Source organism: Osmerus eperlanus, chromosome 6 (genome assembly GCF_963692335.1).
Source record: "Osmerus eperlanus chromosome 6, fOsmEpe2.1, whole genome shotgun sequence".
NCBI classification, from domain to species: Eukaryota; Metazoa; Chordata; class Actinopteri; order Osmeriformes; family Osmeridae; genus Osmerus; species Osmerus eperlanus.
The window spans coordinates 16075124-16089449 of record NC_085023.1 but is presented as its reverse complement, the minus strand read 5'-3'; the positions used below and the strand labels follow the sequence as shown (position 1 = coordinate 16089449).

At 41.1% G+C, this 14326-nt stretch overlaps 1 protein-coding gene across 1 annotated transcript in view; it reads left to right on the top strand.

Annotated features, from left to right (window-relative positions):
• Positions 1–11321: 11321 nt before the first annotated feature.
• LOC134022780 (cilia- and flagella-associated protein 46) overlaps positions 11322–14326 on the top strand; it is a 35689-nt gene continuing 32684 nt past the window's right edge. The window contains exons 1-5 of the mRNA XM_062464530.1: positions 11322–11429; positions 11542–11666; positions 12671–12802; positions 13065–13129; positions 14043–14207. Of these exons, the coding sequence (XP_062320514.1) occupies positions 11381–11429; positions 11542–11666; positions 12671–12802; positions 13065–13129; positions 14043–14207 (536 nt within the window). The 5' untranslated portion in view covers positions 11322–11380. The remainder of the gene's footprint in view (positions 11430–11541; positions 11667–12670; positions 12803–13064; positions 13130–14042; positions 14208–14326) is intronic.

The window sequence follows — 14326 nt, the reverse complement described above, 5'->3', positions numbered from 1 at the left end:
CTGGTGTGAAGTATTACTAGAATTATTGACAGAGGTAGAAAACCATGCAAAACCTTTTGACACTTCATTAGGATGTTTCTAAACAAAGGCATTACTGCAAAGCCCATGATATTACCCCTGTCATAGTGTACCATGTATAAGTTGAGAGCAGCTATAAACCATGATTAGACAGATGTTGCTGCTAAAGGGGACTATAATCTAGGGAAAAACATTTGGGGAATTGTTTCTTTTGCTCACAACAGCAGATGTGAGGATGATATGGGACCAAAGACTGCACCGGAATTCTACCTTGGGTTTACTTTCCCTTTCTGGTTGGTCTTACTGTAATAATGAGTCTGTGAGTCTGTTGTAAGGGTTCAAAAGGAGTGGGCAGTAATGACAATGTGACCATGAGCATGTAACTGGGTCTTGTGGATCCAAGACACAAAGCCATTTTGCCATTATTGGGTTTATTTACGAGCAAACAGAACCGAAAAGTGGTGTTACCTCCTCAAAGACATTGTTACTTTTAAGGAGCTGTGAGTGTCCATGTTCTCATGGGTTCCTACAATACTACTCTGTGTCCTCTCTCTTTTCTTCTCTACTTCCCCATCTTTTTGATCTCCTCTGAATGTCCTCATTCCACGCTGTTTCTCTTCTTCCTTCACCAAGTTCTCCCTCTGTCTTTTTTCTTCTCTTCATTTCCTTATGTGATTCCTCCCATGTTTCTACTGCAAATAGTGAAATGGAGCTGCTCCAGTTTTCTGCAGCCCCCACGCAGCCTGGCACTGTCAAAGCTCTTTAAACTAGAGGCGGCAGGGTGACATGGTATGTGTATAGGGTTCTCCCATAGTCATCTGCCATAACACATTATTTAATACTGAAGAAAAGAGGTCCAACGACTTACCTCAGTCCAGAGAAACATGCTGCATTCAAACAGCCAGTTTACATACATTTTAAATGGAATAAACAAAACTAGAAATAACAAAATGCAACAAACTGAGGGTTAGCGAAAACAAAACAGCTTTAGCTTGAGCTAAAGTGTCATAGAGAATCTCTCACTTGGTCCTGCAATTTATAGTGAAACACAATTCTGTACAGAACATTAATTTATGGTGTAGCAAACTGTTTAATTATGCAGACAAACCGAGACCTTTTCTCGACAAGAATGCCTTCTAACACCAGATGCTTGACTGAATGAGGATTTGCTCACCACCACCCAGCCCTCTACAGATCAGAAACAATTATGATGAGGAACATCTTGGTTTCTCAAACACTGCATCTGTCTCTGTGTCACAGAGACAGAGGCTGGGAGTGATGGTTTGTGATAGAAGGATGGAATGATGGATGGATTGCATAGATGGCCTGCATTTACAGGAACAGCGCTGCTCCTCCTCTCCTCTTTTTGCCTGCTGGGGAATGGTTCCGCATTCTTTGGGGGTTGAATTAGGGCATCACTCTGCATTAGTGCCACAGTAAGGGAGAAGACATCACAATGCCTCTGCCACTTCCACCACTACCACCATAGACTGCTATACTGTATAAAGGGGGTGATGCACACACACATGCAGAACACACATATAAACACACATGCAAATAGTAAGTGACTGTCACATCATTGTCAATGCCAGTCATATAAAAATACATTTGTTTTTGTGAGTCATACGTGTACTCTGGATGGTGAATCCTGCAGAAGATCCTGCAGGTCTTAGCTGTAACTTTAATCTGGGATCATTTCTTTTAATGATTAGCTTGTTGGTAAGATGATCTAGGTTAGTTTCAACAGCAGTTGGAGCAAAAAAGTAACTTTGTGTAGCTTTCCAGGATTAGGGTTGCTAAGCCCTGCAGTATGAGGACTACTATTTAATGTGTTTACCACATAATGTACAGTCGTTTTGCAAAGTTTTCTGGTTCAGTATTTGAGGAAAATGTTTTCACATGTTTCTATAGACTAAATACTGGAATACAATAAGGCACATTTCATATTTTTTATAGCTTTTTTTTCAATATATGCAAATAGTCCCCTCTTTTACAGCAGTCAATCTGCTCTGAAAATCTTATCAGAATGATAGATTGATTTCACCTGACTAGAACTAGTTCACACTTTCCCCTGTGCTGATGATATGACTTACTGAAATTATGTTAGCAGTCATTTTATGCCAAGGCCCAGCAGGCTTTGCAAACAGAAAATGTATGTCACTTCCAATACCAATACCACGGCTGTAGTACTTCATTTTCAACATGGTAAAAATGTAAGATGTTTCTCCAAAATCAACATGTTACATTTAACTCTACAGTTTTAGGCCATGCTAAATCTTTATGTGAGAGAGGGGTGATGTGGAACGAGCTTGTCTGTGAGTGGTGGGTTTGTTTAAGTGGATCTCATAGTCCTGAGGGGTTATGAATTGCCCACACTTTTAGAGTGAAACCAATATTCATATTGGAGGCTTTCTTAGTGCCTAGGAGGTAATTCAACAACAGTAAATGTGGCTCCAGCCTTCAATGCAATGAAACATCTACAGTGTGTTCATGTCATTTCAAGGGAGTAGACAGGCTTATCTGTAAAATAAGATCTGACCACTACTCCACACACCCATACCAACCACTTACAGACAAATAAGGATAATTTATTTCCTTGTTTGAGATAAGATAGGTCAGAGTTTTGTAGTAAAAGGCCTGCTTTTATCTACAGAACCACAAAGTGAACCATAATGTATTGTATACACTATGGTTTATTGGTAGCCTGTTGGTGTAAATTGACATTCTCGATACCACAGAGATATTACATCTCTGGGTGATGATAAATGACAGTGTGACATCTTTATCTTTTTGTAGAGGATGACACCCCCCCCCCCCCCCACCAAAGAAAGAAAATGTATACACTCACAAGGCTCAGGCCCAAATGGTCTTCACCTTCGTGTGACTTTTCAGATCTCTTCTCTCTCATGTCCCACATCGTCACACAAAAGTAATCACATGAAACATTTGACCAATGACACGATGGATTGTGTTGAACAGAATCCCTTCACCATCTCCATGTCACTCTACCAGTAACTTCACCCCCCACTTTCACCGGGCAGCTCTATTTTGGCTATCAGGCTCCTCCACCGGGGACCACGTGGCAGGGGTGTACACCAAGTCAGATTAGCAGGTCTGCTAGATCTACGTGAAGGGCACAAAACAAAACTCTGTCAAGCGTGAGAGCCGCGCTGTGTAATCTCTCAGAACAAACTCTGCCGCAGGTCACAGCAGCTGTTTTTCTGCTTCACTGTGGCGAGAGAGAGAGAGAGAGAGAGAGAGAGAGAGAGAGAGAGAGAGAGAGAGAGAGAGAGAGAGAGAGAGAGAGAGGAGAGAGAGGAGATAGAGAGAGAGAGAGAGAGAGAGAGAGAGAGAGAGAGAGAGAGAGAGAGAGAGAGAGAGAAAGAGAGAGAGAGAGAGAGAGAGAGAGAGAGAGAGAGAGAGAGAGAGAGAGAGAGAGAGAGAGAGAGAGAGATAGAGAAAGAGAGGAAGAGTAAGGAGAAGGGTGAGATAAGAGAGAGAGAGAAACTTGCCCTTCTATCCTTCTAAAAGAGAGCAAGGGCTAGTAAACGTCTCTTCCGCCTTCTACTTTTGTCTGAATGAGGCAAACATCTGATGCTGGCTGTTTGTAAATGATATCTGCCTCGTAAAGAGAGGGAGATCCTGACGGAGCTGGGTGCCTAGAGACGGGAGGATTGATGGATGTTTCTCATCTTCTCTTTGCTGGCGCAGGTGCCACCATACAAATGGATCAGAGGAGGACATTTCGACTTTGCAATGCAGTGTCATCTTTTCACTGCTGGTCCCAATTTGCTCAAGCTAATGGCTTGTTCCTGTTGAAATATGTCCAGTCGTTAAAGAACATTTCATGAGGTTTTTTCTTGTCAACTTTAGCAGGAGCAGCATGAATCTTGTTGGGAGTTTGTTGGGGAGGGTTTAGGTATTTTTGATGTGTCCGCCTATGCTGTTACTAGAGTTAAACATCCTCACACAGCTTCAGAACACAACCTAATCAAAGGTCTCCTCTTGCCTGAATTAGTTATTTATGCAACGTTCACGATGAGAGAGACTTTGTTAGGCTCCAAAACATCACAAATTGACTCTTCAAAGCTCAAAGGGTGTCCCATTTTTCTACCCAATTAGGATCTGCCTCTTGCCACTTGTCTTTCTGAAGTAGGTCATGAATGCAGGAAATGAGAGATGGATTCAATGAAATCTGGGCGTACAGTACCCTAGTGTTGTTCTTCAACACTTATAATGAATGGATGAACTCCGTCAACGGGGGAAATTAGCAATGCATCACTCAGACAGACAGCTGTCTGCAAAACAGCAAGACGTGATAAATGAAAAATAGATGACTCTCTAAAGGGATAGCATACCATGACAGAACAGGAAATCAACTTGAGGAACTTTTTTTTATAGACATTTTTTTGGGATGCTTTAGACAAGCTTCAGCAAGAAACCTCCTGTGAATAGATCACATGGTCAGGAACAAGAATGTTTTACTTTGTGTCTTCAAGAGAACAATAGGAAACAGAAAATGTACACATGGACCACATACAAACACACAGAGACATGTGAAAGTGCAGATGAGAAATCCAGGGGCCAAATTCAAGATCTGACTTATCAGGATCAGATTTATCAGGAGGGAAGAAGGCAATGGAGATACAGAGCTCAAGCCAAGACAAGCCTTTAAAACGCAATTATCATTTAGGTCTTGGCAGGCACAATAAACACAGAGGTTTGGGAGGAATCCAAACACGAAGGAGAGGCACATAAGGCACACATTGCTGCTAAAGAATCCACAGCCCTGTGAATTCACCTTTACCTCTCAGAGGTCGTTTTCAGCCCCTCTGTCCATGTTAGCAAGGTCAGACAGTCCACTTCTATTATCTGCCCATTCTCTCCAGCTCCACCACTCTCCACATCTCGGAATTCCGTTGTTATGTATAACTCCTGTCTAACTCAGGAACAGCTCCAACAACGAGGTGTTTTGGGAATAGATTGGCGGTGTGTTGGTTAACGACAACAATGCAACGCAGCCTGAGCTCAATCAGGCCTGTCCGGCCTGCAGAGCCGCTGTGGTTGTCACTGCGGAATGGATAAAGAATGAAGAAGAAGAGGAGGAGTGGGAGAAACATATGCCGAGAGGCAATCAGAAACAATCCCTCTGTTCCCCTCACCCACAGAACACATTGCCACCCACTCCCCTAGTCACAAACACAACGGAGTGGTCACACTGTGTACGGTACCAGGTTACGAAGACACCAATGCTAAGGAGCTACAGATTTGCATCCAGGCAATAAAATTGTGTCCACACACATTAACATCAACAGTGACAAACAGCCATTTTACCTTGACTTGCAAAGCTGTTGAGAATGGCCTCTGGCTCGTAGCCATTGAGAAACTTTGTTGACGTTACAATGCTGCACATCCAAATATGAATGTTTAGAGGAAATGATGGCTTTATCTTTTGTGACATCATTCAGAAGTTAACCTTCAAGGAGTGAGTCCAAAGGTTTAGACTTTATTCCTTTTGAGTATGAGAAACAAAAAACAACCGAGCTCTCTTACAGTATTATGCAAACAAACAACCACAGCTCTGCAGCCGCTTGGAGGGATGCAGAACAAGCGTGTGCTGAGAGGACGAGGGAGGAAGTGTATGTATGTGTGTGTGTGTGTGAGAGAGAGAGAGAGAGAGAGAGAGAGAGAGAGAGAGAGAGAGAGAGAGAGAGAGAGAGAGAGTGAGAGTGAGAGAAAATGAGGAAATAAAGCGAGAGAAGTAACAGAGAGACAACATGATCACAAATGTACAGATCATTTAGAAATGCCTCGTAGGAGGACACAGAGGGTGGGAGGAAAGGATAGGGAACAGAAGCTATACGGAATGGAAGAGAGGGGGAGACTTTCATTTACTGGTTGCAAGTGCAACTCAAATATACACTGTTCTCTGATGAAAACAGCATGTGTACAAGATGTCACATTTTGGTTTGATTTTGATTTTGGTCCACACACACGACTACCGCTCCTGCATGCACAACGTGTTTCTTCCATTTCTGCGTGTGTCCAGGCTTAATTTTAAATGATTACTGAGTCCCAATAAAAAGGGACACAAAGCTTATTTCTTTGTTCCTATACTCTATTCTTTGGTGTTGTTTTAACATGCTAGCTAAGGTGCTACGAGTCACACTAGATATTTGTGTCACACACTGAATGCTACCATCAGCATTTAAAAATAGATTAACACTTAATGAATAATGGGTTTTATTGGCAAATGAATACATATTGCATATGTATTCATATGCAATATGTAATATGAGATATGTCAATGTAATGGAGGTTTTCATTAGTATGCATGAATTCCAAACCATCACCTTTCCAAAAACCAAACCCAATACCTTGACTCTAGGTATTTGGTCCCTGTGGGAGAGAAAACTCCCAGTTGGCATATAAATCCCCAAGTATTAGTGAGACAAAAGAAGAAGAAAAAAGCTGCAAGGTAAACTCCTATCTACACAAACCCAGAGCCAAATCCATGATTATACTGTATTATCCATCGAAGAAATGTCTACACCAAGTATTCCTCAGTGAGCCAGGAAAGAGTATTGCTCCCTATTTTAACCAGCCGAGTCTCTGAACAGTACTAAGGGTATTTCAAGACAGAGACAGCTTTGTTACACTTTGGGGGATACCTCTAGACATTTTTAAAAGACAGCTTAAAACCTACCTTTTTACCGAAGCATTTAAGTAATTTTATCTCAAAAGGGTTTTCCTACTTTTTAAAGTTGTTTTCTCTCTTGAACAGAGACCTTATTGGGATTTTTATTTTTGTTTGAATTGTTTATCACTTGTATTATTGTTTTTATTGATTTTATGTAAAGCACCTTGAGCTACAATTCTTGTATGAAATGTGCTATATAAATAAAGTCTTACTTACTTACTACTTACTTACCTCCCGATTGGTTACTTACTGGTCAGCCACATAAGTCAAGTGTATGACTACCACCACATGAGATTAATGCCCTCATTCTAACATAGTACACCTAATGATGTTCTGTGACTGTGATGACATGTATGTCCTCATGTATGTCCCTGTAATACGACAAAAAGCTATGATGTCCTTGATGAGAGGCCTGGCCCCGAATGAACCAGTGCCAGAGTGACATGACCTTGTTAGCTGGACAGAGCCTAATTGGCAGAGACAGTGGAGTCAATATGTAATGGAGCTATATTAGGACTATCTCTTCAGTGAGAGACCATGGTGCAGGGATCAGGCAGATGAACTCACTCATAGAGGACAGTGGGTCGAAGGGGGGCAGGGTGGCATGGCAGGGTCTGCTCTTTCTAGATATGTGGTACAGTGCACAGAGACCCCACAGCTCGTACTGCCAGGTCCAGAGGGAACATAAAAAGATAGAGAGAGCTGCAGGGCTTTGTGTGTTAGAGAAAACAGGAAATGCTATAGAGAGATAAGGGATGGGGAAAAGGGAACAACAGACTGTAAGGCAGAGAGAGAGAGAGAGAGAGAGAGAGAGAGAGAGAGAGAGAGAGAGAGAGAGAGAGAGAGAGAGAGAGAGAGAGAGAGATAAAGAGAGAGAGAGATAAAGAGAGATAAATAAAGATAGATACCCTTATAGCTGTGAGGGTGCACAGCTAGATGCATAGCCACAGAAGGGATGGATTTTCAGGAGCATAACAGCCCATCTGTGGCCTTACATAAAGTGTTTCCCTCAAGTAAGGATTAGGAGAGGGGGAAGATATGCCGGAATATGTGACATTCAGTCTGGTGAAAGCAAAGCCATATGAACCATAAAACTGCTAGGGCAGTCCTGAAGGTTGAGAGATGACACAGAGAGGTATCAAATCCCCCTGTCTCTCCACCCTTCCTCCTCACTTGCTTAACTGTCCTTTCTACTGCTCTCTTACAGATATGTGATGTACATTCTGTGTTTCTGTCTATTATGTATATTTGTATATACTTATATTTGCATAGTTAAATATTTGGTATAATCTAATATTTCAGACACTTCACATTAGATAATCCTGAGGATCAGCCAGTGATCCAAATAGCATTTGCTGCAATTTTAAGCAAAATGATTTTCTTTCGAGTAAGTTTACTATATTGAAGGATATCCTTGGCCATAGTTTTATTATGTTTAAAATCCCCTTTTTAAACCTCGGAGAGCATTTAAAAAACTCCAGTCCAGCCCACTCAAGAATGATAAGGTGTTGATATAACAGCCTTGATAATATTTTCCCATGAGCATGATCCTTTCCATCATCAAAGGGAAATTAGGAAAAAAGTGCTCACTCTCAATTGCTTTGATAATGTGACCGAAATGTGAACTTTCAGTCAATGCCTGGATGTTGACATGATGTCTCTCTCCCCTCCAATTAGGGAGAAATGCTCAAACTGAGACAGTTTGATGACAAGTTGGTCGTTTTAATTGCCTTTTTGTTTTTTCTAAATCTAGGTCATTTTACAGGGCAGACACCAAAGGAAGCCATGAGAGAGAAAGATGAGGGAGAAGCAAAAAAGGAGAGTTACCGACCCTGTTTCCATGGTGGTTCAGCTCACTGGTGTTGCAGAGGCTTAAAGATCGCTCTGGATCTTTATGCTTTTGATCCAGTTCCTCGAGACGCAGCCGGCTCCTCCTCCACAACCTGGCAGAGACCAAAACACCAGACAGCAGCACACAGGAGGGTTAGAAACATACCTGAGAAATGTACACACTCTTTTCTGCACATCTTTTTATCATTCTTCCAGACCTTGCAGTGACAGACAAGCTGATTCCTCCTTCACACCAGAAAGTTAAAGTCACCATAAGAGCATGCTGTACAGGGCAAGAGGGCATACACTGTTTCCAAAACACATGGATATTTGGTATATTGTTAGCATTTCTGCGAACATCATACCGCACTCTTGGAAATGCATTAAACCTGTCACGTTCCTGTACTGCCCAGACAACTGATGTTTGAGAGAGTGTGGGGTGTTATTTGTGTGGACCCAGTCAACAGGTCAAGTACTGTCAATCCAATAAGTGTGAGGTTAGGACTGGTTGTATGAGGTGGTAAAAGTGTTGGCGTGCAGCTCTTGGTGGTTTCTGAGGCCTGCCACTTCATGCGGGAAGGCACATTGGACTAGAGTGTGGATAATCACTGCTGACAATGTGTGACCATGACGAGAGAGCGAAGGGAAGAGGAGGAGAGGTTTGGTGAGTCGCTTAACGACCGGATCAATCAAACACAGCTTATCCTCCGAGGGATTTCCACCAAATGAAACACATCTGAAAAAACAGGGTTCATTCATCTTGCCAGCACTTAACCGCACAACTGATTAACAGGGCCTCAATCAACTTCCTATCAGATGCATTACAGGGTTCTTTAATCACAGTATATCATATTAGCATATTATTAAGAAATATTATAGTAGGTAATTTACTGTGTAAATTAAACAGACACTCAAACTCTCAAAGGTATACATATAAGAGGATGGTAACAGTTTAATGGGCATTTCTGACTGGGCAACCCAGCAACTAAGCATCAGGTAAGTTTTCCATGACTGATAGGCAACTACAGAGACTGTATATTTTTGAAAGACAATCCGTTTCAAATGGAAATTGAGTAACATTTCCAAAGTTTCATTTGAACTGTCTGTTGTTCCCGTAATAGTTAGCATGTTGTGCAGCCACTCAATGCATCAATGGCACTGATGCATTCATCTTAGCTTGTAATGCTGAAGTACGCAGTCTACCAGAGCTGGAGGATCATGGGAAGGTTTACTGTAATGCTTGTCTGGCTTTCAGCGGTTCCAAAATGATTAATCTGTATATGGAATGTAACCAAATCTGCAGATGCAAGCTGAGAAGGATTGGGCAAGGTTTCACACTGTGAGTGCTGAGTACACAGGGTGCCATCAACATCCAAATCCCTCTGAATTTGATGTTTGAATAAACAAATGACATCTGACATTTTGCAATAACATCAGAACCAGTAGTTTTCATTCATCCTCACCTGCAGGCTAGGCATATGTAAGAGCTGAGTAGCTTGGTAAGAACGTCAACATGACATTGATGTTGTGTAGCATCCCACCTGTACAGTATTTTACTTACTGTATTAATTGTTAGTCAGTATTGCACTCATTAAAAGTCATAAAGCATCTGGGTAGTTTGTTTTTGCCTTGCATTACTGCAGGCCTCAGCATAACATACATTTATTGGGAATAATACACCAATAAGTCACTGTATGCAAATGGTCAATGCTCCCAGTGAGCCTGGATTGGGAATGGCAGGGGCTTTCAGAAAGCATAGGATGACTAAGATTATATCTCTCACTGAGGCAGCTAGATGAGGTGTAACACAGGCTGACAGTGTGCCAATATTATGATTCACACCACAAATTGCCCCTCCCCTGGTAGAAGTAGAATAGCTTATGAGAGATTGTAATTCAAACATGAGCAGATGTATGAACAACAAATATAATCATGTGAACATGTTACTTGAACACTTTGTTTGGTTTGTCCTTGATCATGTGTTGCAATTAGCAAATGGAAATGATTAATTGTGATCACTGAAAAGAAAAAGAGGGAAGCGGGGCATGTAGGGAATTTTAACCATGGCTAATTTGTCAATCATTACTGATGGGAGGAGTGGCTTGTCTTGCTTCCATACGTTGTTTTCATGTAAGATGCCCTGGGTGTGTAGTCGGGCTACTAATCAGAAGGTTGCCGGTTCGATTCTTGGCTGTGAAAAATGACGTTGTGTCCTTGGGTAAGGCACTTCACCCTACTTTCCTCTGGGGAATGTCCCTGTACTTACTGTAAGTCCCTCTGGATAAGGGCGTCTGCTAAATGTAATGTAATTGCTACCAGTATCTCAATTACTTTTAGCTTAATATCCAAGCTATGGTTTCCTTATTTGGTCCTCTGCGCTTTCCGTTCAGATGCTCGTTGCTAGGATACGTTAACCAAACCACCGATGCTGTTCGAAACTTTTGAACTAGCTAGTTAGCTAACTACATGCTGGAGACGTAATTCACATTTCCTGATACGGATAGCTGTAGCCTATAACTTGTAGTCCGGGTTTGTTGAATTTAGCTACTGTAGCTACTGTCTTACTTACTCAACTGCTTTTGAAACGGAATACGGTTGGCTTTGCAAGCAAAATCCGACTAACCCGTCATCTGGGTGACAGTACTGTAGCTAGCTCTAGTCTAGGTAGACTATAGTCTAATTTATATACCAACAGGTACAGTAGCCAGCTAGTTACTATAGTAGGTACTGTATCGCAAGAACTACAGCTAGTTAGCATTGCTCTCTTTCAAAACTAGCACCAATTAATTTACTTACTATAGTCAGCTAGTTTGATCTGATACTTGTCTTACTATGGACCTTCCCATTCGTCAATATTTAACTAAGGCGCAGCAACATAAAGGTGAGAAGTACTGTAGAAATACACAACGAAGAAATAACTAGCAACAACATTAAAACCGACAATTCGCCGTGTAAACTAGCTCAGCCTGTTCACTGTTATGTATTTGGAATAGATGTAGGTGCACTCCGTTCAGCTTACGAATTGATTGTCAAGGGAACGTCTGAAGAGACTGCCTCAGACACTCGATGCTTCGGTCCTCCAGAGTTGTACGTTCTATGTGCCGAGCAAGCTCTTCAGGTAAGCACTAAGGTCGCCGGCTATTGCAGGCCTACGTTGTCATATTAATGTGAAGGTATTTATTTATTTCAAAACATTACGGGATATAGGATGGAGAATGTCTCAAGTATTACGTATATAAGTATAATTCTAAACGAATTAATATAAATGCAAGAGGTACATGTGATGCAAACATCATAATATGTGGTCGTGCATTTACTGTTCTCTTGGATGTGTTTAAGGTAAGCCTATCTCTTCATGTGACTTCATGAAAAGGTAGAAATTAATTTAAAAGTATGTGTCATCACTGTGTGTGACACATACTGCAAGTATGACATGACTGTGACAGAAATGGATTGGATATAGTTGCAAACATGTTATGTGTCATCAGCAGTCTATGTAAGTAGATGTGTATAGACAGCTCGTTTTTTCGCTTTGTTGTCTTATCTTCTCAACTCCCATAGAGAAGTAGGCCTATATGACAGAGAGGAAGTGTTGTAGATATGTAATTCTTGCCTAGAGTGATTCCATCTCACATGGGGAGAATCTTACACAGATTTAAAACTTCACTTAAAGATTTAATTTAATTCAATTTTCATCTGAAACTTGTCAAAGTGAATTAATCAAGCTATATCTATGCAAAGTATATAAAAAAATAATGCCGATGGTGACTGTTATCCGCACTTCTTCAAGCTCAAAAAAACTATTCCTAAGTCAACATTGTTGTTGATTATTCATGAAACACAACGGATTAGTACTCTAAAATACTGCAGCTATTTCTAAAGGTTCGATTTGAATTTCCCCCTGCCTCGCATACATTTGATTATATTAATACTGCATTGCTTGGCTTGTATTGCAATTATAAATCAGTACATAATCCACATTAAGGTCTTACATTAAGCCTACTCCCAGCTGTTCAAAATATAGTCTGTAAAAGAAGAATTATACTGTGTTTTAACTATTATGATAGGGGTTTAGAACTAAAATATTAATTTGTTCATGACAGATGCATGTTTTTTTTCCAGCTGGGTTGCAACAAGATCAGCAGAGACTGTCTAAGGATGTACTTTGAGGGTAAACCCCCTGCTAATCAATTCCTGTGTCGAGCGTACCTCTGCCAAGGCCAGCTGAACTCTCCCAAGACTGTTGGGAGTGTGGTGAGACAGAATTACTGTGCAGTTTGCTCATTTGTTCTGTGCATGTCTCGTCAAGCTTGATCGAACCATTTCTGAAAGCATGTGCCATTGGCTTGTCGTTTGGTACATAAATACACTGATGCAAGCAACTTCTTTGAATCTTGGTTTCTCCATAGAATATCATCTGTTGATTAATGTCATAAATCATCAAGTTGTATTGCTCATCTGCATGTATGACCTACCTTTCTCTTTTTCCATTTCAACTCATTATATTCAATTTCAGGAAGAGATTGAAAAGGCTGCGATTTATTTTCTCAAGGCGATTGAGATTTCAAAGGACAAACCAAGGTTAGCAATCTGATGAGAACATGTTTCTAATTTCCCTGCCTCCTTTTTGACCAAAGTTAGTCTCGCTGGCACTGTTTGTGACAGAATAATTTAATAATTCATTTAAAATGTGCCTCATCTTTCATATTGTCTGCCGCAAAGCAGTATATCTTATCATGTCTGCCTCTGTTCAAAGCAATCATAGAAGGGAAATATGCATCGAAAGAGATGACATGAAGGGCTTGTGGGGGGCAGGTTCACTCTAGTGCACATTCAAGGATTCAAAGGTGTGCTCCATAAACTGCCATGTGTTCCAAAACTACTCAGTTCATTTTTTCCACTTAACACAATATCCCATTGAATTGTGAATTGAAGACCACAAAAAGTATCTATATGATAGGCAACAAACCTAAGGAGGAAAAAAAAGAATATATACTAAAAGTATATTTTAAGAAATGTTATATTATGCAATGCACTTTGAGACACTGCCTGTTTGCAGTACAGATCGGGCTAGAGATTCTTGTTAAAAAGGGTTGGATGATGAACTCATAATCTGCCAATAAGGACTGCTGGGATGATCCCAATTAGCACTAAAAGGAATGCATACTAATACAACCCGACTATACCGACTAATGTTCAGTCAGTGCCCTCTCTGGTGGATAAATTAGCAACCTTTAGAAATAACACTTTTTGTTGAACAATTAATTTGAGTGTCTATCCCATAAGATTAATCCTTTATCTCAAATAGAGACACATAGTACCATAAATATGTTCCCTGTTGATTTATTGAACTATAAGGATCTTCATCCAAGGTTGACACTTGGCCTTAATTGAGATGTACTAAAACATCAAACAGCATACTGTATTCTATTGCAAGATAGAGCCTAAATAATGTATCTTAAAACTGTTATCTTATCTGCTCTGTTGTCCTCAGATACCATTTTCTGGTGTTCAATGCCTCAGTGCTGTACTTCCAGAAGGTGCGCCCTCTCATGAGACCTCGGCTTCGCCAGCACCTGGTGCCCTCCCTCTCACAGGTGGTGAAGGCCCTGGAGGAGGTGGGGGAGCCAGATCACAGCTGGAGGGCACATCTCATGCAGTAGGTGGTACAGACTCAACGTGGATCCATAGCCATGCAGATAACCCACTGTTGAGACCAAGAAGAACTGGCCTTGTTTCATGGGATTTGTGTCAAGGGTTATTGTCAGTTATGTTCTG